Here is a 23,934-nt window from a genome sequence, read left to right on the forward strand (position 1 = left end):
CGACCAGCAGCCTCATACGCATAGCGTAATGGGGCTGCGCACTGTAACATTCAGAATCATGACAGAGTAGTATAGCGGACAAATATCAACTTAAAATCGAAAAATTTCTTCAATTTGAAGACTTACCAGTAAAGTTGAAGTATTGACAACAAGGTTCGTGCAACGTTTAGGTCTGCCAATAGTCCCTTTGTGTTTGAATTGATGACTTAATATGACTCGGTCCAGAGAAACCTGGGAGAGCTACGTGTACACTGAATTGACTGCCAGCGCATGCGCACACATCACATGCGTACAAACCCAAATCCATTGAGTCTGTGTGCGCATGAGCTGGCTGTCAATTCAGTGTACAGTAAACCTCGGATAAGTCGACGTCGAGTGAGTCGAAAATCACTTCACTCGAAGCAAAATAAAAAGCCCCGATTTTTCCCTATGTATTTTCTCTAAGAAGTATTTGGATAAGCCGAAGTACGAGAGTCGAATTTCGGCTGTGTCGAAGTAAAACATTCAGTCCCTTTTGTACAAAATACACGTAGTTTACATCACTTGAGCCGAAGAAGATTTGTCTGGCATTCTCATTACATTTAGAGGAGAACAAAAAAATCGGCATGTTGCAGAACCCCGTCCCTGACCTGCTGCAGGTACATGTAAGCATGCACACTCACCGTACCGCTCCTCACGTACAGTATGTTGAATACATACATGTATACACACAGCACATCGATCCATACTTTATCCATACACACAGCACATCCATACTTTATCCATGTCAAGCCAGAACTCCTTGGTCAACCAATCGCTTTAATATTTTAGTGACAGGGCAAGTGGGCGGAGCTTGTTTGTGCGTGCCCGGCTGGCTGTATATAGTTTTGTTCAATGGAGGTGGGATGGGCCTGGGAGAGTGTTTGTCTCAGGGTAGGTTGACAGAGATGGCTACCTATGTTGCACCATAGACATAGCACATGCACATTGCCACATTAGGGCAGGCATTCTCAGAACTACGTTTAACTGCTACATGTAGTATTGATACAAATGCCATGTTCAATTTAGAACAAAATAAGAACATTATCTTCAAGAACAGACAAATTTGAATGCAAACACACACACATGCATGCAAATGTACTATAATACATGTACATAACTGTGAGTCAGAAAAAAAATTGACTCTCGCGAGAGTCGAAGTTCACTTAAGTCGACGCATTTTTGTCAGTCCCGAGAGCTTCGACTCATGTGAGGTTTACTGTACTTCTCCAAAGTTCCTCTGGATCGAGTCACATTGAGTCATCAATTTGAACAAAAAGGGACAATTGGCAGAACTAAACGTTGCACGAACCCTGTTGTCAATACTTCAACTTTACTGAGTCTTCAAATTGAAGAAATTTTTCGATTTTAAGTTGATATTAGTCCGCTATACTACTTTGTCAAGATCCTGAATGCTACAGTGCGCAGCCCCATTACGCTGTGCGTATGGGGTTGCTGGTCGTAGTTAGTGAAAAGGGTTCGCGCGCTTGCACTGATCGCAAACAGGCATGGCGGTGTTATTGTTGTCTTTCTCATGTTTTTCGTATTTTTCGATCGGAACATCCACTTCCAGAAAAAATGGCATCCCACATCGGCTTCCGAAAGTTCTATTTCTACGTGAGGACATGTATTCGAAATCCACAAACATCGGGAAAACGACAAAATATCCAGTTTCTTAGACCCTTGATCCTTAACTGTGATGTTAAGAAGTACCGAAAAATGAAGTTTTTGATGCGAGATGTCATCATTATAGTGAGAAAATTTCATTTTTGTTGGAGATTTCTTCCATGTTATCGGTTGATTTTTGTAGAATGACAGTGTCTTAGTGAATGTGTGGTATACATGTATAAAGTGTGTGGCTGTGTTCAGCGTTATATGACCGAATATGCTGTAGTGGCCGCAAACCGCCGCATGGCCGCAAACTGGAACAATTACTTTATAGAGTCTATACAGTAGATGTATATTCCAAATTGTACATCTATATTATACATTACATTATCAAATAGCATTTTTTTTAATTTGGTTCATTATTATGTTTTCATATCAGGATTACCGAGTTTATTCAGTTTTAATTTCGTGACGCACTCATATCATTTAAAATTACAGGCATAATGACATTTTGCAATAATTCTGTGAATTCATTAGATTTTGTATTCATAACGAAGTATTTGAAAATTGTAATGCATGTTTTATATGATGTGTTTTAATTGATGAAATTATGTTATTTTTATGTCATTTTACTATGTATACACAATTATCGCAATTCAGCTACTCAGCTGCGAAGATGATTGAATAAACCATGAATTGAATTGAATTGAATTGAATTGAAATTACTATTACACACTGATAGAGTAGGTGGATACTCGAATTTGTCAGCAAACTTATCACTTAGTAAGTATTATGAGTTCACTTTCTTGAATTCTGCCGTCCACCATTCTTTGGGCACTTTTTGTGTGAGTGTCCCGCTGCATCCACCAGTGCAGACAGCGGGCAAGCCATGCAAGCTGTGGGATTTTCAGACCGAGCCTTGCGTACCTACAGGAGGAGATTTGCTTTTTATTGCATTGCTGTACATTGTACGTTCTCATTGATTGGGGACCTTTGGTTTAAGGTCTAAATGGGGAACTTGTGATTGATACAACTCACGGACTGTAAGGATAAATCGCCCCGCTATGACAAAGTTTTGGTACATTATACAACGTATCGCAGGACTTTGGCCGTGTATAGTAGATCTACAATATTGCACATGTACAATCGCAAAAATGTGAATGAGTGCACATTGAAGTGCATGCACATTCAAAGAAGCGCTTCCTTGTACATTGTTTGCAGCAGACAGGATACACATGATAGCGACATCTATAGCAGTTCCTGCCCGCCCCTACGCAACAGCTCATGCGCTGCTGTCGATCATGAAATCAAAACAGACTAAAGAATGAAAATAGAAAAGTTGAGGGCTTAATAAAACACAATCATTTTGAATAAACAGCACACATTGATCTGTATGCTTGGACACATTGGAATATTAACAAACCTGGTTTGATTGAGTGTTGGTATTACGTACATTGCCATGGGACTTCTTCTCATTAAAGCATTGGAAAGTTGCTGCAAAGGAAATTTACAATGTAGTGCATTGCATCATGGAACAGTCATTTCCTGTGGGCTCCTGTATAGTTGACTTTGTACAAATGTAGGTTTGTAGGAGAGAAGAGGTGAGAAAAACAGTGGTTTCAAAACTTTTTGCTTGCCCAATTTGGGTTAGCCTTTAAACAAGGCGACTCGCTCTGCGTGCCCCCGTATAGCGCGTTTACCCCACAAACCTGTTGGCCGGCGAGTGGAGCGAGCCGCCTTTATCCACTCGTTCAGGGATGTGTACTTTTGTCGTTGTTGTTGCTTTATATTCTTTGACAAATTTGACGCAGAAAATACACACGGCACCAAGGCAAGCCTCGTTAATATTAAGTAGTATAGTTACTTAATATTAACGAGGCTTGCCTTGGTGCCGTGTGTATTTTCTGCGTCAAATTTGTACGCAAATTTGTCAAAGAATATAAAGCAACAACAACGACAAAAGTACACATCCCTGAACGAGTGGATAAAGGCGGCTCGCTCCACTCGCCGGCCAACAGGTTTGTGGGGTAAACGCGCTATACGGGGGCACGCAGAGCGAGTCGCCTTGTTTAAAGGCTAAATTTGGGTAGGCATGTTCTCTCATTGTTCTTAAACTCTTACCCAACTTTGATTTTCACTTGCCCTTGGCAATCAGGCAAGTGCTTTATATACGTGTGTATGTCTCACTGTTCCGTGCTTGTACTGCGAAAGACAAAGCATCAACAATTCAGGTTTATTAGATGAAAATGTCTATTAATGTCCCTGTAAGAACCCATCTACTCTTCAGATTCAATCTTTGAAGTGCAGCTTTTGATGAGAATATGATACCCTCATCCCTACCTACAATTGTACATCAAGAGCATGTTCTGTTATATTGTGGATGTTTTATGGATGGTGTTTATCCTGTATTTTTTCCCCTCCTTTTTGCTCCAATACAGAGTTATTACAAGAGCAAGGAGAATGGCGGTCAACGTGTTTCAGACGTCTGTTACGTCAGAGAACTTGAGCAGGCATGAGATGATCAACTGGGTGAACATGTGTCTCGGTCTTGGTTACACAAAAATTGAGAATTTGTGCTCTGGTGAGTACCGTAAATCAAGCTTAAAATATCATAAAACTTTAGAAGTGAGTCATTGTCTATCTGTCAGCACCAATAAGCTTCATTTGTAGCATCATTTTCAAAACATATTCCAAAGTACATGTTGATACATGTATGTATGCTATGTATAAAGCTACATGTAACTTGCAAATGCTGTGCTATTCTGAGCATCAGTACTGGGTACCGGTACATCACTTGCCATTCTGCAACACCTCGGCTGGATAAGTGTGTAGTACATACATTTTACAAACTCTACAGATTGAATATCTTGTAAATCTACAACGTACAGTGTACCTGTCACTTATGCAGATTTATCATAGGGAGGGAATTGTAGTGATAGTAATTAAAAATTGGTTCTTTAACAGTGAGATGAGCTTCTTTCCACCAGCCATCCTCTCAACTACATACAACTACACCTTATAATATCTTCTTATTAGCCCAGGGCAGTACTGTGATGTTACGCAGCAATTCATCGGGGCACACTCAGCATGCAGTCGACAAGCTTTGATACATTCCTCTGCCTATGAAAGATGTACAAATGTAGTGAAAATGTCATGGAACATATTTGCGTGTAAAACTTTTTTTCTCTCTTTCATTTTTGTTTTGAAAATTTTTGAAATTAGGTTCCTGTCTTGCATAAAAAAAAAATTACATATCATTTATGTGTAATACATGTAGTGAACACGTTTGAATGTGAAATAACACTGGTGGTTTTTCCTTGAAAAACAGACTTCGTTTGATATTTTGATTGTTGTCTTTTTTTCCATGCAGTGTATATTGTGTTTATATGACAAGAAGTTTATGATAATTTTTTTTTTTTTGCTTTTTTTTTTCTTTTGATATGTGCAGGTTGGCTTATACAATATACAGTATATGTGAGGGTATTAGAGCAAAGATGAATTTGATAGGGTTAAAGTTTGCAAATAGACACAGTGTACATATATTGTATATGTCAGGTATATAAGCTTGAGAAACAATGTATGTCCCAGAAGTTGAATATGGCCATTTTTACAATCAGTGGTGTAAAATGCAGTATTGACACTAATTGGTGTATAACTTTCTTATACACTGACAGATATGCATTATTTTTTCTCATAAACTTACCACCCACAGTGTCTACCTTGGGTACCTTAATGAACTTTCCTCTCTTTTTCTTTCAGATGTGGCAGGCACTTACATGCTTGAAATCCAACACTTTTGGTGTACTCACTCTGACATAGTATTTTTGTCAGAGCTAGCAAATTAAATTGTTTATTCCTTTTCATTATTTTTGTTGCTGTTGTGATAGACAGGTATCCAACATTAAGACCTATTATGTTTACCAGGTTCTGCTTTGTCTTCTTTAAATACTGAAATTGTCCAAACTTTATGTTTCGGAGGTGACATTTTCCGTTAACAATTAACCCCTCTTTTGAGTTAGCTCTTGTTCACAATTCTGAAATTCAACTTTGCTAATTTCCATCAAAACAGAATAGTAATCAATCTGAGTTAACTTTGATCCAAAGATTATTTAATTCAAATAACTTATCATATTTTGGTGAGCATTTATAAATTTATGTAACTTTTCCGTTAACATTTCTGTCACCTCCGAGACAACAGATTTATGTATTTAATTTTTTTATTCTTGACATCAGTTATACATTACATTTGCAAAAATGTAACATTTCCCCTCACATTATCTCTGAAGGAAGGTAGTAGAAATATAGCCTGTTGTTTTCATTTCGGAGCAATTTACAATTTTCCGTTAACACTTGTCACCTCCGAAACAATTGTCACCTCCGAAACAACAGGCATATTATATTTGATAATTTCTCGAAGACAAAGCAATTTTGTTTGATTCTGTCCAATTGACAGGAATCTCTTTTGGATGACAATAGTAATATGGCAACAGGAAGTGAGAATTTTCTAGGGATTAATAAAAGATTCAATAAAAACTAAAAATTACTGTTTCGGAGGTGACAAAACACTGTTAACAAGATTTTTTGTTCATTTCTGTTGAAGAGAAACCATATCATGTACTCCAATGGTTTCATTTATTTTAGTAACATAAGTCTGAAAGTGGAGAAATCAACTACCACACTCTCACTCTTTTTTTTATTACTAGACTGTACGTTTTAGGGCAAATTTACATTTTTTCACTTTTTTTAACAATGAGAATGCACAAAATATACCCATCTGTTGTATATATAATATTGTAATCAAGATCATTTCTCCTGCTTTAGTTAAGTAAACATATAGATGCTTTCATCTTAGAAGCTTGATTTCCAACAAGCAATTTAGTTGTGAAGATTTACCAATCACAGCTTTCCTTGTAGGTTGCTTTTTCTTGTGTTTCGGAGGTGACATTGTTTGTTAACACCATATTGTTATGTGATAGTGAAAGGCAAGACTTCAGTTCCTTTTCACTATCTATTAACATTTTCTAATACATTTAATATACTACAAAATTATCACAACAGAAGTGACTTTTGTATACATAGCTCACCAGAATTCCCTTGATACCAAAGTAATACATGTGGCAGTTCATGCATGCCCTAGTCCACAATCTTTAAAAAAAAGAATGTAAAAAAAAAAAAAATCATCAAATCATCAAACTCCACAAAAAGGCCACATGCCTATAGCTGGTGCACAACTTGTTCTTGAATTGTTGTTTTTCCATGTACAATGTGGTAATCATAAACAAAATTATGTGACTTTTTTTTTTTAATATGACAATAACTATTACATTTTCCAAGTTGAACCAACTGTTTATGACATTGTATTTTTAAAGATTATTGAAGTTATGTGACAACTAAAGTGAACAGAGGAACAAGTCCCCAGGACTGGAAAGGGAAAGATAAAAAAAAAAACAAAATTTGTAGTTCTATTTCAGTACTTTTGATGAGGTGTTTACCTTGTTTTGTTATTATGTTTTATCTTAGAATTTGGCTTTAAGTACTGGAATTTCAAGGAAAAGAAAATAGTTTCTTAAAGGACAAGTCCACTTTCATATACATGTGGATTGAGTGAATGCAAATGTTCAACAGTAAAACATATCATTGAAAGTTTGGGGGAAATTGGACAATCCATTCAAAAGTTATGGGTTTTTAAGTATCTGCGCAATCACTGCTGGATGAGACGACTACGACAGTGTATGATGTCACATGCATACAACGATATAAGGAAAATATAAGTGAATTTCACAAAACTTTACTTTTTGAAAAAAGTGCATATTTCTTGAACTTGCTTCTGATGTATTTTAGGGCAATATTATTCACCCTGCCTTCCAAAAGAGAGAAGTCATGTGTTCTTTTGTTGTGCAAGAAAAATGAAAATACAGAATGTTGAATTTTCTTGATACTTTCTCTATATCTTTGTGCACATGTGACATCACAAGCTATAGAAGTCTTCTCATTCAGCTTTGACTGAGCAGATACTTCAAAAATCCATAACTCTGGAACGGATTGCCTTACTTTCCTCAAACTCTCACTGATGTGTTTTACTAATATTGCTATATTTACTCAACCCTTATGTCTATTGAGGTGAACTTGTCCTTTTCCAGTTTCGGTCCCTTATAGGTTTATTTGAGACCAGTTTGTGTCCGGGACCTTCTGTGAAGTTGATGGGGAAAATTACTGAACAAAAACAAATTTTCCCCTCAAGTTCACAGAAAAGCATTATGCTGCTCTCTTCAGCTGGGAAACACAAACTGTTGTCTTAACCAAACTGTAAAAACCTGTTAAAGATTAGTATGAATTACAATCTCAAACAAAATATGAGCTGGTATCCATTATCATGAAAGAGAATAACCAAACAAAATAACAAGTAAAAACTGAAAGAAAGAGCTTATATTTGAAAATTAAAGCTATGAGGAAAGACATGAATGTTCACTAAATATTTAACACCTGAGAAGTTGGGTTGTCTCTGTGTTGTGTCACCTCAAAAACAATAAAATGTTTTTTCTTATCATATACTTTTTACTCTCAAAAGTGACTGTTAAATATGCATGATTTGCAGGTAATTTTCAATCAATTCAAAAAATGTACAATATATTTTAGTAATGTCAACAGTTTAAATGAATCTGGTGTATAGAAAATTTATCCCAGATGAACCAAACACCTTTCACCAGTATCATAACATTGGTATGGTGGCTATCAAGGATGATGAAGAATTCATGAACATCCTTGAATTAATGTATTTATAAAACTACCTGCAAACAAAAACGTACACAAGTCAAATAAGAATTTTTGCCTTTGGTATTCATACCGTATGTCCCCGCCAAAAAATTACAGTGGTACCCTCCGCAACGATAACTTTAAAGATAGTGAATCAATCTAAAATACAATGTAAGGGATTGAAACTATAACTCATTGCCCACGCCTTACAGAAAACCCCATTCACTTTGCTTCAGAGGTCAAAGAGAATTGAGGATTTTTGTAGAGCATGTGAGGATTCCCTTCCCTCCAAGTTCTGTATATTGTGCTTACACATTAATATGCAGTTCCAAGAGCATCCAAGTGCTGAACTTGGAAGAATCAGACTCCTGACATCCTTTATAACAATCCACATTTCTTTGAGATCACTTAACCAAATTGACTGGGGCTTTCTGCAAAATAGAGCTAAGATGTTATAATTTAAGACCCCAAAGTAGAATTTAGTTGATTTAATCATATTGGGTGCTATCAATGCAAAAGTCTAATTGTAAATTTTTTGGGGGGGACATAGTATATGAATACATGAACACAATGTTAACATTGAATGTCACCTCCGAAACAAAGTTATTCTTCCCTGGTGTTGTGGAATAGAATATTCTGAGAGTAAAGAAACATTACTGAAATGATCTTACACCCTCATTTCAATTTAAGGTAGAACATGGAATGCCATGTTTCTTCAGGTTACAATATCTAGCTTATGTCCATCATATTCTTACTGTAAATTAATATTCTAACACAATGTTAACATTGAATGTCACCTCCGAAACGAAGTGATTCTTCCCTGGTGTTGTGGAATAAAATGTTCAGAGAGCAAAGAAACATTACTAAAATGATCTCACACCCTCATCTCAAGTTAAGGTAGAAAATGAAATGCCATGTTTCTTCAGATTACAATATTTAGCTTACATCCTTCGCCCAAATGGAAGGCACACTACCGGTACCCATGCTAATTAATGAAGTGTAACAAAACACTTGTTCTGTGTGGTTTATCTGCTTGAAACAGGAGTTAATTTCTTGTTCTCGAGTTATAATTATTAAAAACATTGATAAAAAGAAGAAGTTTTTGTGTTATTGTCACTTATTCTAAAAAAAAAGTGAGTGTTAATATTAATGTCACCTCCGAAACATTCTAATATGTTAACTGTCACCTCCGAAACATCCATGTGTGAAAAATCCAAGTTTTAAAGAAATGATTGGAATTTTATTTAACCTACATAGGAAGGTAGCCCTTCTTAAAGACTTGTTATAGTAAGAGTTTGACCTGGCCTGCCCTCCAATAAATAGTTAAAATCTTAAAAATTGCATGTCAATTGGTATTTTTAGCAAAAATTTATAAATCTGATGTATTTTTTTAAAAATTCACTTTATATTCAACCCCCAAATAGTTTTGATTCACAAACTATATATTGTTGTTAACCATATAAACTTTGCATGGTGAAGTTTGACTACAGAGTTTTGTCAATATGGTGCAATTCATGAAAGCAAAATTTTGCTTAAATTTACTTCAGGTGCCAGGGTTTTCCTTAAATTACACCAATAACCCTTCAGCTTTAAGGTCTGAAATGTTATTTTTTCAAAAATTTGAATACTTTCAAACAGGAATCAAACAGAATAATGAAAAAATATTTTGTTTGAAATTTTGACCCTCCGAGTACAAAAGTTACACCACTGATCGTAAAAAAGGCCATATACAAAATTGTGTACAGCTGGATAAGATTTTGTCCTCTTCTTCTGACCTAGCAAACAAGAGAGGAACAAAATGTAATACAATTGTACACTACAGTGTACATATGATGAAAATAGTCATGGTTGTTTGGTTTTTGTTCTCAAACAATGTTTCATGAAAACAGTTTTTGTTGCAGTTGGACTTTGAGGCATTTAGATTCGTTTTGTGAAATGAGGCATTTTTTTTTTTCACGTATTTATTTATTTTATTTCATTTCTATTTTTTTTTAATGAAGTCAAGTTATTTTTTTGCTACATTTTCTGTCCAGGAAGATCTTTTTCCTATCTGTTTGTCAATGACCAGGTTTGCTGTTTTCTTTTATTTTTCATTTGTCATTATAGGGGCCGCCTATTGCCAGTTCATGGATATGCTCTTTGAAAACTGTGTACCTCTAAAAAAAGTGAAGTTCAGCGCGAAGCAGGAGCACGAGTACATCGGAAACTGGAAACTCTTACAATTGTCTTTCAAGAAGGTCGGAGTAGACAAGGTAGTCCCTCTCTATGTCTCCATGCATTTTCTCTTTCTGCTCCCCAAATTAACCTGTTGAGGACAGGCTGATTTTGCTAAGACACGCATTTCCCATAGACGCCTGCTGGAGTATACTCGGAACTCGTCTTCAACAGGTTAAAATCCAGATATGTGCCCAAAACTCAAGAAGCCGTTGGGGCACAACAAAAGTTGATCCACCAATGTGCCTCAATGAACATTGGTCAAGGACCCCCATACTTTTAATGGGCAGGTGCCCCTTTATATTACTCGCCCAATAGTGACTTCTAGTTGTCTAGGCCCATTGGTCAAGTGGAAGTGTAACACGCTGCCATTGGTTATCAACCCTCCTGGAATGTCCAAACACCGGGCTCAAGCTCTTTGAATGCAAAAGCAGGGCCTGTACAAATGCTTTTAAGGCCTGGAAAATTCTGCTCTGTTAAGTCCGAAATTTCTCACACTCGTGATATCAGGATGAGGGCGAAACTTGTCCAATTAGTTGCTGGTCACATAAGATTTAGAGTCACAGTAAGGTACAACATTTATACATGTGTGCTCATTGTATTGCATAGTTCACCACAAGCAAACAGGCTAATTCCACAAAGAGTCTCAAAAAGTTGTTTGATACGAGTCTGCTATTTTTCAGAGGAAAAAAGCAAAGAATAGATTTACCAATGCTGATACCTTCTTGAATTTTTGTCCCCGCCGAACGAGTTCGAGCAGGGGACTATGAAACGGGCTCCGTACGTGTGTGTGTCCGTGTGTCCGTCTGTCTGTCCGTCCGTCTGTCTGTCTGTGCGTCCGTGTGTGATCAAAATGTTCAATTTGCTACTTCTCTGTCATTTATGAGCCAATTGTTATTCTGTTTGCTTTATATGATAGCACTACATGGGAGCTTTGAAACTTCTACACAGAATTTCAGTTGTGACCTTTGACCTTGACCTTTGACCTATATTGTACATTTTGCTTCAAAATGCTACTCCTTCGCCATTTCTAACCCGATTTCGATTCCGTTTGCTTTATGTGATGGCACTAGGTGAGGGCTTCAAAACTTCTACACAGAATTTTGACCTTTGACTTCTTTGACCTTTGACCTTGATTTTTGACCTTTATTGTACATTGGCTACAAAATGCTACTCCTTCGCCATTTCTAACCCTATTTCGATTCCGTTTGCTTTATGTGATGGCACTAGGTGAGGGCTTCAAAACTTCTACACAGAATTTTGACCTTTGACCTTGATTTTTGACCTGCATTGTACATTTTGCTACAAAATGCTACTCCTTTGCCATTTCTAACCCAATTTAATTTCCGTTTGCTTTATGTGATGGCACTACAGCCTGTAGGTGAGGGCTTCAAAACTTCTACACAGAATTTTGACCCTTGAATTCTTTGACCTTTGACCTTGATTTTTGACCTATATGTTGTACATTGGCTACAAAATGCTCCTCCTTTGCCATTTCTAACCCGATTTCGATTCCGTTTTCTTTATGTGATGGCACTAGGTGAGGGCTTCAAAACTTCTACACAGAATTTTGACCTTTGACTTCTTTGACCTTTGACCTTGATTTTTGACCTACATGTATATTGTACATTGGCTACAAAATGCTACTCCTTCGCCATTTCTAACCCGATTTCGATTCCGTTTGCTTTTTGTGATGGCACTAGGTGAGGGCTTCAAAACTTCTACACAGAATTTTGACCGTTGACTTCTTTGACCTTTGACCTTGATTTTTGACCTATATTGTACATTGGCTACAAAATGCTACTCCTTTGCCATTTCTAACCCGATTTCGATTCCGTTTGCTTTTTGTGATGGCACTAGGTGAGGGCTTCAAAACTTCTACACAGAATTTTGACCTTTGACTTCTTTGACCTTTGACCTTGATTTTTTACCGATATTGTACATTTTGCTACTAAATGCTACTTCCGGCGGGGACATATTTTACGCACCGCGTAATTTCTACTTTTCCTTGTTTTACCTCTAGGTCATCCCTGTAGAAAGATTAGTCAAGGGGAAGTTCCAGGACAACTTTGAATTTGCGCAATGGTTCAAGAAGTTCTTCGATGCCAACTACGGGGGCCAGGAGTACGACGCCTTGGCGGCGAGAGGGGGAGCAGGCGGGGCCCCTGCAAAGCCAGCTGCGAGCCGGGTAGCTGCCCCAACCCGGAAAACAGAAACGAGCGCTCCAAAGCGTACACAAGGTGAGAAACATGCCCTGATGCTTGTGTTCATCTCTTGAAGTACGCAGCAGCCACCCTGTTTCCTTCACTGACCAACAAGGCAAGCTGCCCATCCCCTTGGGTTACCTGGCTGCCTTGTGAATACCCTGAACTCGTAACCCAAAACAGCTTGTTTCATTTTTCAGTGTTGGTGCTCCTGTCAAAATTATGTTTGCTAAGTTTTATTGTTGTCCTGGGCACTAGCAGGCCTGCTATCAATAGGCCAGTTAAAAGCGAAAACTTCCAGAAGCATGGATTTACTGAATGCAAAAAGATTAGTTAATAAAGAGTCACTTAGTGATTTTTTTTTTCCTTTTAGATTTTGGGAGAATATTAGTTCAGAGAGTCATGAATTGTTAAAAGCACATTGATTCGTTTTGCTGCCTGTGTAGATGAAACTCTCCTTTATGATGTCACGATAGTACAATAATATGAAGGAAATTTAAAAGAGAAATTACAAATCTTCATATTTTTTAAAGAAAAATGTCAAACATCTATGATGACCTCTTGTAATACTTCTATTATTAAATGATGTTTTTTTAATAGTTTCCTTGTGTACCCTCCGTGATCCTTTCTTGGGTAGCTGAAAAGTGCAGTGACTCACATTTGCTCCTGGCACAATTTGCTGTCAACTGTCTTCATTTCTCCAAGGACATAGAGTTAGGGTGTAAATAGGGTTGTGATAGGATTGTAGGCTTAGTTTGGCGTGGGGATTAGGATTAGGGTTAGGCAGTGCTGCACACTGGCACTTGTCCGACAGTCCCTGACCACTGAAAATCACAGTCGGACCAGTAACATTTTCAGGAATGAACTATTATAAGAAAACAAAAAACTGGGTACCTACTGGTCTGACAGACAGGTCAGACCAGTAGGAAAAAAAAATGGGTTGGTGTGCAGCCCTGGGTTAGGGTCTATGTTTGCAGATAGGTTTTATGTTTGGCTTAGCGTACAGATATTTCATGGAAGCAACTGTCGCAGTAGCAATTTGTCATGAAACCAAAAAGTGCAAGTAGTTTGTTGTAGTACGAATGTCTTGGAAAATAAGTTGTGAATTCCCATCCATTTTCATGAGAATCTACTATACCTGAGACACATTGTTTTAGAGTTCCCAAAAAGGGAGAACTTTATTAGAACTAGTATTCAGTCATGCGCATTCCCTTTCCCCTAAACTAGTGGCCGTAATATGTTTGTACTGATGAAATCTTTGAAGACTTCCGAGGTGGTAGTAAGAACATTGGGTGGTAGAAGTCTTAACAGTGCATTTTGTATTCTTTCTTGGGTATGTATGTGGCCCTGAAAAGGATCTACTCATTCCAGATGTTACGGCAAGCAAGTTCTTGCCATTTTCAAGAGAATGATTCTTTCTCTGAGCACCCCCAAAATAGGTTAAAACCATTTTTCCCCAAGTCTTTTACCATTTATAAAGAAATATGTATATGGGAATTTCAGTTTTCGGCAGTCATCTTCAATACCGCACAACCTTCCAGAGTGCAAAAGCTACATACTCTAGATTTGAATTCAGCACCCTCAAAATACAGTAAAACCATCCCCCCCCCCAAAAAAAAAAAAACAAAAAAAACAAAAAAACAAAAAAAAAAACAGAAATACTAAAATACAAAAATACAAAACATAGAGTGGACAACACAACAAGGTTCAGCTTCTGGCACACAGACTATGCCCATTCTGATGTTCAACCATGCACGCTCACATTCCTCAAACAAGCGTGTCAATGAGCAATAGCAGCTGTAACATTCCAGAGGTATATTCATCCACACTGGGGTCTAGCTATGTCCTACAGGCATATAATGTGCCCTTGTGTGGTATACAATTTTACATCACACATTCTGCAGATTGTGTCAACACTAATACTACTCGTACAGTCCACAAACAACATTGTACACAGATGAGTTGTAGGTATTTGAATTAGTTCTTTTTTATACCGGTATATATTTTGTTTTGTTGCGCCTAAAGTTTATTTTCTGCAAAAAGCGTGGCTTTTATCTTCATTTCTGTGACTTTGCGCTCCATGTGTGGGGTGTATTTACCTTGTTACCTCCGCCAAGGGAGGAGGTTATGTTTTCGTTACTGTTGGTTTGTTCGTTGGTTTGTTCATTCGTTCGTTTGTTTGTCCGTGTTCAAAATAACTCAAAAAGTAGCTAACGGATTAGGATGAAACTTGCAGGAAAGTTTCAGAATGACACAAGTAACAAACGATTAACTTTTGGTAGTGATCCAAGAATTTTTTGGGAATATATGAAGGATTCTTGATATTTTGGCAGGTAGGGCCAATGAACTTGGGAGTTCAGGCTTCGCGTATTTGAGGTTTGCATGCGCGCACTAAAGTGCGTGCTCTAGTTTCTGCTAGGGCGAGGCGCACCGTGCAGCTGAGGGTTTATGACGTAACAAAGGCTTCTATATTGGGAAATCGGGCGACTTTCAGCACACAATGCTATAAGTACGTATGGGTGGAAATCACTTATCTTTATGGAAGAACAAGATCAGTGGTGGAAATGAGCTGCATGCTTGGCGGAGGTCTGCGCTCTCAGAGTGCTTCTCTAGTTTATTCTGTTGCTCGTGCCTTGTCTTAAAGTGCCTTGTTATCTATGTGGCGAAGATGATTTTCTTTTTATGCTATCATTTTTATGCTATTTTTATTATAATAATTTTAAAGAATATCACTATCATAATATTACCATTATTGCTCTGTGAAATGTTCCTTGATTTACACTTCTGGGGATCAGTAAATCTCCTCAACCATATCAAATGATTTTCCTGCCGTTTTCCTTATTGCAGCACCCAAACCGAAGCCAGCTCCTTCTTCAGGGGTAAGGAAAGCAGGCGGCCCACCTGCCCCGAATAAGAATGCCGTGTCAAATGAGGAGATCGCAAACCTTGAAATGCAGGTAATTCTTTAGCATCATTGTAAAAATCATACTTTGATAGAGGTTGATGCTGCAATCGAAGTATTAGTTTTAGTTTTAGTCGTTTTTGTAGTCACAGTGAAAGTATTATAGGCAGAAACTGTAAGTAATAGTTCTGTGTGATAGAACTACTGGAGGAATAGAAAGTTGATACAGAAATCACTATGCCTGTTTAATCCTAATCAGGCGGGGCTTTTTTGAGACCGGAGCGGGGCGGATTGCATTGCACAGCATAATGCTACTTTTGGAGGGAAGTTATATTCATTGAGTCCTGTTTAATGTGTATTATTTCACTTTCCAACATACTTGCTCCAAATTAAGATACAATGCGTAAAAGATCATTTACTAGTAGATGGCTCATTAGTTAAATGTTGACATTTGCTATAAGGAGGCAATTTGATATTGTGTAAGTGAAAAAAAAAAAATCCATGCCTTGCTTTGACAATAATCCATGCTTGTATGCCAACTCCCATCACCAGTATATCACACCTGCGATTGTTGGTTAAATAACATTTTGTGATATTGTCGTCCCTTCCTCGTTCACAGCTGAAAGAGTCGCTAATGACCATCAACGGACTGGAGAAAGAGCGGGACTTCTACTTCGGCAAGCTGCGGGAGATCGAGGTCATCTGCACAGAGCATGAGAAAGAGGAGCACAGTGGCGTACAGAAGATACTGGAAGTCTTATACGCCACGGAGGTAGGATAGGGGACGACCTCGTTTTGATTATCACTTACCGACGATGCATAGATGTGATGTAGGGGGTGGATGAGGAGGTCTGCGCACACGAGTTTGTCAGAAAAACGTATTTGAGGTGACGACTTGTGGCCGCAGTGTTACTGCTCTGTTACGTGTCACTAATGGGCAGAATACACAAGAATGGCATTTTAACAATTTTGTGAAAAAAATGCTGTAAATAGTTTGTAAGAGGCTTTTTAATGTTACAGAGCAAAAACTTTCCCAGGTCAATTACCTAATTCTGCGTTGCTGTACAGATATCCTATCGATTTCTCTTTCCCGATGCTAGCCACCTGCTGTATATTCAATAGGAATAGGTAACAAATTGGAGTGCTGAACCTGCAATAGAAGCCCCAACAAAAACAACAACAAACACAAAGATATAAGTATGCAGTTAATAATCCAGAGAAACTGGAGGAAATTCTTCGATTTAAATGAATTTTCACCCAATGGATTCAACCTGTATCCATATTGGGTAGAACTTTTCTTCGACTTGACAAATTTTCTAGGCAAGGTTGACTTGTGTTTATGTTACATGCATTCTATCAATGATAATGTTTGTGCACTTTATCTTTTAAGTCGGTATATTCTTTAGTGAATTTGTGTACTAAATTTTATTTGTTAAAATGTTGGTAGCAAATACTAATACAAGCTCCATCACACAAAAAAAAAGAAGAAAAAAGCAAGTGCTACATCATTTCTGTGGTTTGGTTTCACTAATATTGCCATTTTTTTTCTTTCTTAACAGTGGAGTATCATTCATTTCAAATGCAAACTACATTTTAACTGGCTTTATCACCACCCATTACTCTTCCATGTCCTTTTTGTAGAGCCCACTGAAGGTGAGGGGAGACTAAGGGATCGCCTGCGGCGTCTGTCCGTACCGTCGTCCGCGTCTGTCCGTAACGCCACAAAAACTGAAATAACTCTTTACTCTGGGCTTCAATTGCAATCAAACTTTGAGGGAAGAGGAGTCATACAAAGTTTCACATTTTGCCATATATATGAAGGTCACCTCAAGGTCAAAGGTCACAAGCAGGGTCAATGAACTTTAGGGCCCAATGTTAAGTTTTCATGGCGTGTTTCTATTGATGGGTCATGAACTTTTGATCCATAGGTCCGTTTGTGACTAAACATGGATGTAGATGTCCCTTGGGGAGTGGATGATCACCACAAGGTCAAAGGTCACAAGCAGGCATCACTGAACTTTTAGAGCCCAGTGTTAACTTTTTATGGTGCGTTTCTATTAATGGTCATAACTTTTGATCCATAACTCCATTTGTGACCAAACTTGGATTGTAGATGTCCCTTGGGGAGTGGATGGTCAGCCACAAGGTCAATGGTCACAAGCATGGGTCAGCAAACTTTTTACAGCCCAATGTTAAAGGGACTGTACAGTACTGGTTGAGGAGGGGATTCATGTTTTTGAACATTCCTAAGTGAGATAATGAGAAACCTCTTGTGAAAAATGAAAGAGCATGTAATTTTAAGAAGGATCCAACATTTATTTGATGAAAATTGGTTTTCAAATGCTGAGGATATCCAAAAAACCGATAATGATAAAAGGCACAGAGGCCACAACTTTATTAGGATCTCTTTGTTTCACCTTGTTTTTGGATATCTCGGCCATTCCTAAATCGATTTTCATCAAATAATCTTTTGATAACCCTAAGAATTGCATGCTCTTTGACATCTCATAGACTGTTTCTGAATATCTCGCAAAACATGAAATGCTAAATCCTCACCTGGACCAGAACTGTACACACCCTTAAGTTTTTATGGCGCGTTTCTATTATGGGTTGTAACTTTTGATCCATAACTCCATTTGTGACTAAACTTGGATGGTAGGTGTCCCTTGGGGAGTGGATGGTCTTCACAAGGTCAAAGGTCATAGGCAGGGGTCAACGAACTTTAAGGGCCCAATGTTAAGTTTTTATGGCATGTTTCTTTTTTGCCATAGATTTTTTACCCTTTTATATCTCTCTTTTTATCTGTTATTATCTCTTTATTTTATCTGTTATGTCCCATTCGCGTACAATTTCTTGTTCGTGAATGGGCGAGATACATTATGGCACTTGCCTATCTTAACAATTCATACCCCCCCCAAAAAAAAAGGCCCATAAAAAAAAGAAGCATTTTGTTTTGACTGTTAGATGAAGATAGAACCCAAACCACCTTGACAATTTCGAGAGTTGAGACGAGTTTGCTGAAATGTCCCATTGAAAGTAAATGTTCACTGCACAGAACGAGTGATTTAGGAGCCTGTCTTGAAAATTCAAATACAGGGACCGATGAATGTTGCGTTGGAAGGGAGTTCCTGAAATATGCAAGCAAATTCCACGATGTGTACCCTGCATACATTGTACATGTGTACATTGACGGTGTTACTGTCTTCCATTCCATGGCTTTCATCAGGAGGGTTTTTCCTCCAGCTGATGAGGTGGAGTTCTCACCCAACAAGAGGACCCCAACTGGATTCTCAAGCCCCCCTCCCCCAATATGCCCCAGAGTGGAAGAACTGCACCAGTCCCTGGGTCTGGTCAGTTTGTCCCTGTCGCTGCTGACATTTCCCACGAACACCCACATTGTGTCCCGGACTTGGTCCGCCCAATCCCGGGGATGGCTGACCCTTTCCCTGGCTTGGGGATCCTGTCTACAGGGCTGTAGACTACGACTCTGGAACTTTCCAGTTTGGTGTTGGTGCCGACCTGGGCCAGACCCCGCCCCAGCCCACGGTGACCGTGAGCCTACATAATACCAACCCAGTAGCTACCCCCTCTCAGCCCGTTCCTGACCCATTAAAACCAAAATCTATCGGGGGCCCCACAGGCATGCCACCAATGGCCTTTGAAGTGGAGGGGGTGTTATGGCCCACCCATGACCCAGCATACAGGTGGCTCCACCAATGTTACAGCACCCCTCCAAGGGGAAGAAAAACTACACCCCATCTGGCCTCATTCAGGTGATGAGTCCATGCCACAACCCATATGGTGCTTGTTCTTCTCGGATGAAAAAATGGGCCTTCTCTGGCGTTACTTTTTTTTTCTCTCTTGCATGGGTGGTAAATTTAGTGGGGCCACTTAAAGGACAAGTTCACCTTCATAAACATAAGGATTGAGAGAATGTAGCAATATTAGTAGAACACATCATTGAAAGTTTGAGGAAAATCGGACAATCCGTTCAAAAGTAATGAATTTTTGAAGTTTTTGTGCAGTAACCGCTGGATGAGAAGACTACTGCAGTGTGTGAATAACTTAGATGTCACATGCGTACAACAATATAAGGAAAATATAAAGAGAATTTCACAAAATTTCATCTTATGAAAAAAGTTCACATTCCCCCGACTCGTTACCGACAAATGTTATGGGTAATATTATTCCCCCTGCCTTTAGAAAGAGCCAAGTCAAGTGCTCTTTTATTATGTGAAAAAAGTGAAAATATGTTGAATTTTCTTTATATTTTCTTTATACTGTTGTACGCATATGACTCGCAAGCTGTAGTAGTCTCCTCATCCAGCGGTTCAAACACAAAAATTTTTAAAATTCATAACTTTTGCATCGATTGTCCAATTTTCCTCAAACTTTCACTGATGTGTTCTACTAACATTGTTGCATTCTCTCAATCCTTATGTTTATGAAGGTGAACTTGTCCTTTAAATGAACTGCTTGGATTGTATTTGATGAGAGTTTTTTTTTGTTTGGTGAAAAGAGTTGAGATTTCTGTGTTTTGTGAAGGAATGCATGCTGCTACATAGACTTGCGCAACCAGGACAATTTGGTTTTAGAATGCACTAGAGGATTAAGTTACACTCCAAGGAGAGTTCCTTTTTCCAACTGCCGAAGGAAGAGAAGAAAATCTCGCTTCTGTGAGAATCTCTCATAATGCCTTCGATTTCTGCTTGGTGAGGTTAAAAGCAGCTCTCGTCTAAATTGCACCCATTCATTAACTTCTTGCTCCGGTCCTGTTCCGCCCCATTTCCCCACCCTCTTTCCACCCCCACTCTCTCTCTCTCTCCCCCCCTACTGCTACCGCTGGGATCAATCCGCCTTCCAGGAGGGTTTTGCTGTTCCTGAAGACTTTGGTGCTACCGATTCAGAACCTGGGAGCCTAGATGATCTAGATGATCGGGCATCAGACCAGTATTAGGGTAGAGATGAAACATAAGCTTGATAGAGCACTTTCTAATCTAAAATAAATGTTGCTCGTCAAATTGTGCACTTTCCCCTCTGCCTGTACTGAAAGTAAACTGTTTACGTCATCTTTGTACAATTGTACAATTTCTCAGTCAGATTCTTTGATTTGATTTTGTTCCCCGTGTCATTCCTTACTTGAAAATTTATTATCCTCATCTTGTTTCAAATTCCCCCTGCATTTTGGTTTCTCTCTGCCATAAAAATATCGTCTCTTTTGTGTCAGAACATATTTGTACTTTCATGTTATTAGTGCTTTTTGCGCGCTGCCTTTCTCTGTGAGCAAATATCAATAGCAGAATTTTGACTGTACTTCATTTTATACTTGTACGTTGTGCAATATATTTTCCTATCTTATTCTTGTGAAGCTGTGTATTATATAAATCTACAAATTTTATGTGGCAGTATAATGTTTTCTTTTTTTCTTTCTTTTTACCCCCCCCCCCCCCATGTTATAATTCCAGTGGGATGTATTCTAATCCGTATAAGGCTCATGGCTCTGATGCCAATAAACTTTCATGCCTGCAATTCTTGCTATCGTCAAGGATGTAAAAAGTACCCGGATGTGGCTTTTTCGTCAAGATTTAGTGCACTTCCGGGACTCGGGCACTTCTGGTGCAGGGCATATTTTGCACAGCGCTAGCGTGCGCATACGTGTACCTTACCTAGGGCTGCGCCAGCCACGGATATACGGCTGTACCCGAGCCAGCCAGGCCTGTGTTACATACTGTAGCTATAGCTCCTGCATTCCCCTAGGCCTTGCATTGTGTATAGCATGCAGCACACGCATACAAGCTAGACATACCGGTACTGCTTGATCATTGGGATCGACTTTCATATCAGTCATCTCTGCATACGCTGAAAATAATACTGGAAAATATTCACCCACCTGGATAACGTCATGGAATGCCCATTTTTTTTTTTATTTGTTGTCTGTCGAAGTGCTGCGAACGCAATCGGGAACGAACCGTGATCTCGTACTTATCCTGTCTCTGAAGCAATTTCTTCCAAGCAAGTAACTATACACAGCCCAGTCGCTGTATACACGTAAGTAACTGTGCTTCGCACAGCGTCTGGTCGGGCTACCAAGCAAGTCGCACGCGCTGTGGAGTCACCCGGAAACTTCACCCATGTCACGTCTCGCATGCCAGGGATATTTCTGTAGATTTGTTCGTTTATTGTCGTGCGACCAACACATGCAAGCTTCGCAGTAATGACCCATATAGTCGTATTCAAAGCAATTTCTCTGGAATGGAGAAAGTTCAAATCATGTAAAAGCTAAAATTCAAGTCGAGGAAACAGTAAGTACATGTAAGATTCAGTCGGTTGTATATTATGTACTAAAGAGCATTAGTCGCGTATCATGCGCATACGAATGGAAGTGACTTAGCTCCCGAACTATCCCATAATGCACCGTAAATGATGCTTAAATCAACATCCGGGTAGTTTTTACGTCATTGGCGATAGCGAGAATTCATCACTATGCAGTGAAGCAGAATCCAAACAAAAGTCAAATGTGTTCATGAACAGTTCTGACCCCACCCCCTTGAAGCATTGCTACATGCAGTATTGTACACTTTGAGCTTCTATTAAAGTAAATAGCAGTTCTAAACCACATGTCATTCTGGGTCAAGAGGGGGGTAAAGGGTGGTGGTCAAAAAGGTATGCTGCTCATTTTTGTCTTTTCCTTTGTTTCTTCAGTTCTAGCGCATCTAAGTTCTGGGTGAAATGTCTCTGTACGGGTTGCTTGTGCAGAACTTTCAGGATAGGAAAATGTATTTAAGTTTGTCTGGTCTGTTTCTACAATGTGCAACCTCCCACCCTATTCGCACTCTCCATCTTATTATTTAAAAAAAAAAAAAATCTTTTCCAAGACGCATAAAATCCCCGTCACTCTTTCCCCATTTCTTTTCTGTCCAATCTCACTCTGTGTGTGTTTGACTCTTTGTAGCAGATTGACCATTATTACTCATTATATTATTACTGTGAATGCAAAAACTTGTATCATGGCCATTACATTTAATTCTTCTGTCCATTCAGGTATGGGAATCCCATCTGGCGAAAAAGTGGAGAACTTTGTGCTTTTGCTTCTTTTTTTATTATTTTTCTGTTCATTTTCAAGAGCTTCATATCAGATACAAGTCTTGGACCCCGTTTACAGTGCGGGGCCGGACTCGGCCGCGGCCGAGCCCGGCCGCAATTGCGCGGCCGAGCATTTGCAATTTTGTTCGTTTACACTGCTGGGCTCGGCCGCGCTTTTGATTCAAACCTTTCAATATTTTGTCGTAGTGGCGTTCTGCTTGTAAACATACGCAATTTGATATTGTCTGGTTTTCAGACCCTTTGCCAGATGAATTCTGTGGCGACGAAGTCGCCGTTCGGGCAAAAGCCTTTGCTGAAGGAAAAAATCCTTTGCAGGACAAAACCACCTTAAACTATACTAGTTTTCGACTTTGAGGGGGTTAATATCCTGAATAGCGAAAGATACAGGCAGTGGGTTTGGAAGCCAGACTAAAATTGGCCGAGCAATTGGGCGCGCATTTGGCCCAGTTTGCGTTTACACCAATAGAAGGCCGGGCTCGGCCGCAGCCGCGAGACCACCTCCAGAGCGAGGCCAAATGCGAGGCCAATTTTGGCCTCGCATTTGGCCTTTTGCGCGTTTACACTGAAGCGAGGCTGGGCTCGGCCTCGGCGGCCGAGCCTCGCACTGTAAACGGGGTCGTAGAATACACACATACTTTTCGGCATTAGTGTTCAAAAAACAAAAAAAAAAAAAAAAAAAAAAAAACATCATATATGACCCTGCACCTCAAAACAAACAAAAAGTCTCCAGACATGAATTTTTAGTTAAGACCATATTCTGAAAGAGCAGACTTTAAGCTTTAAAATGATGTATAACTCAAATCAAATGGACTCTCCTAACCTACCTAAATATTGGAAAGAAAGCACAAACTCAGGAAAAGTGTGAACTGAGAAAAGAGGCTCTGAAGTACAGTGTCTATTCAAGCGCTTAATCTTTACCAAACCGTGCTGGCTGAACGATGAATGGGACAAAAAACAGGAAGTAAACCACCAGAGTAGCAACAATGAAGGGATTATCAGATTAAACTAAAATTAGGCATGCCTCATTAACACATTCTGTCCATAATCAACGCCAACTTTCATAGCAGTAGCACTATCCTTTCAAAAGTTGAAAGTGAAGAGTGTGGACAAGGTTTTTCAAAAATGAAAAAG

At 38.9% G+C, this 23,934-nt stretch overlaps 1 protein-coding gene across 1 annotated transcript in view; it reads left to right on the forward strand.

Moving 5' to 3' along the window:
* LOC139736821 (microtubule-associated protein RP/EB family member 1-like) overlaps window positions 1-23,934 on the forward strand; it is a 30,476-nt gene that overhangs the window by 1,978 nt on the left and 4,564 nt on the right. The window contains exons 2-6 of the mRNA XM_071647483.1: window positions 4,065-4,207; window positions 10,486-10,631; window positions 12,617-12,833; window positions 15,645-15,754; window positions 16,319-16,471. Of these exons, the coding sequence (XP_071503584.1) occupies window positions 4,087-4,207; window positions 10,486-10,631; window positions 12,617-12,833; window positions 15,645-15,754; window positions 16,319-16,471 (747 nt within the window). The 5' untranslated portion in view covers window positions 4,065-4,086. The remainder of the gene's footprint in view (window positions 1-4,064; window positions 4,208-10,485; window positions 10,632-12,616; window positions 12,834-15,644; window positions 15,755-16,318; window positions 16,472-23,934) is intronic.

Source organism: Diadema antillarum, unplaced genomic scaffold (genome assembly GCF_040938485.1).
Source record: "Diadema antillarum isolate AM-2024a unplaced genomic scaffold, OU_Dant_1.0 seq00000663_RagTag, whole genome shotgun sequence".
Classification (NCBI taxonomy): Eukaryota; Metazoa; Echinodermata; class Echinoidea; order Diadematoida; family Diadematidae; genus Diadema; species Diadema antillarum.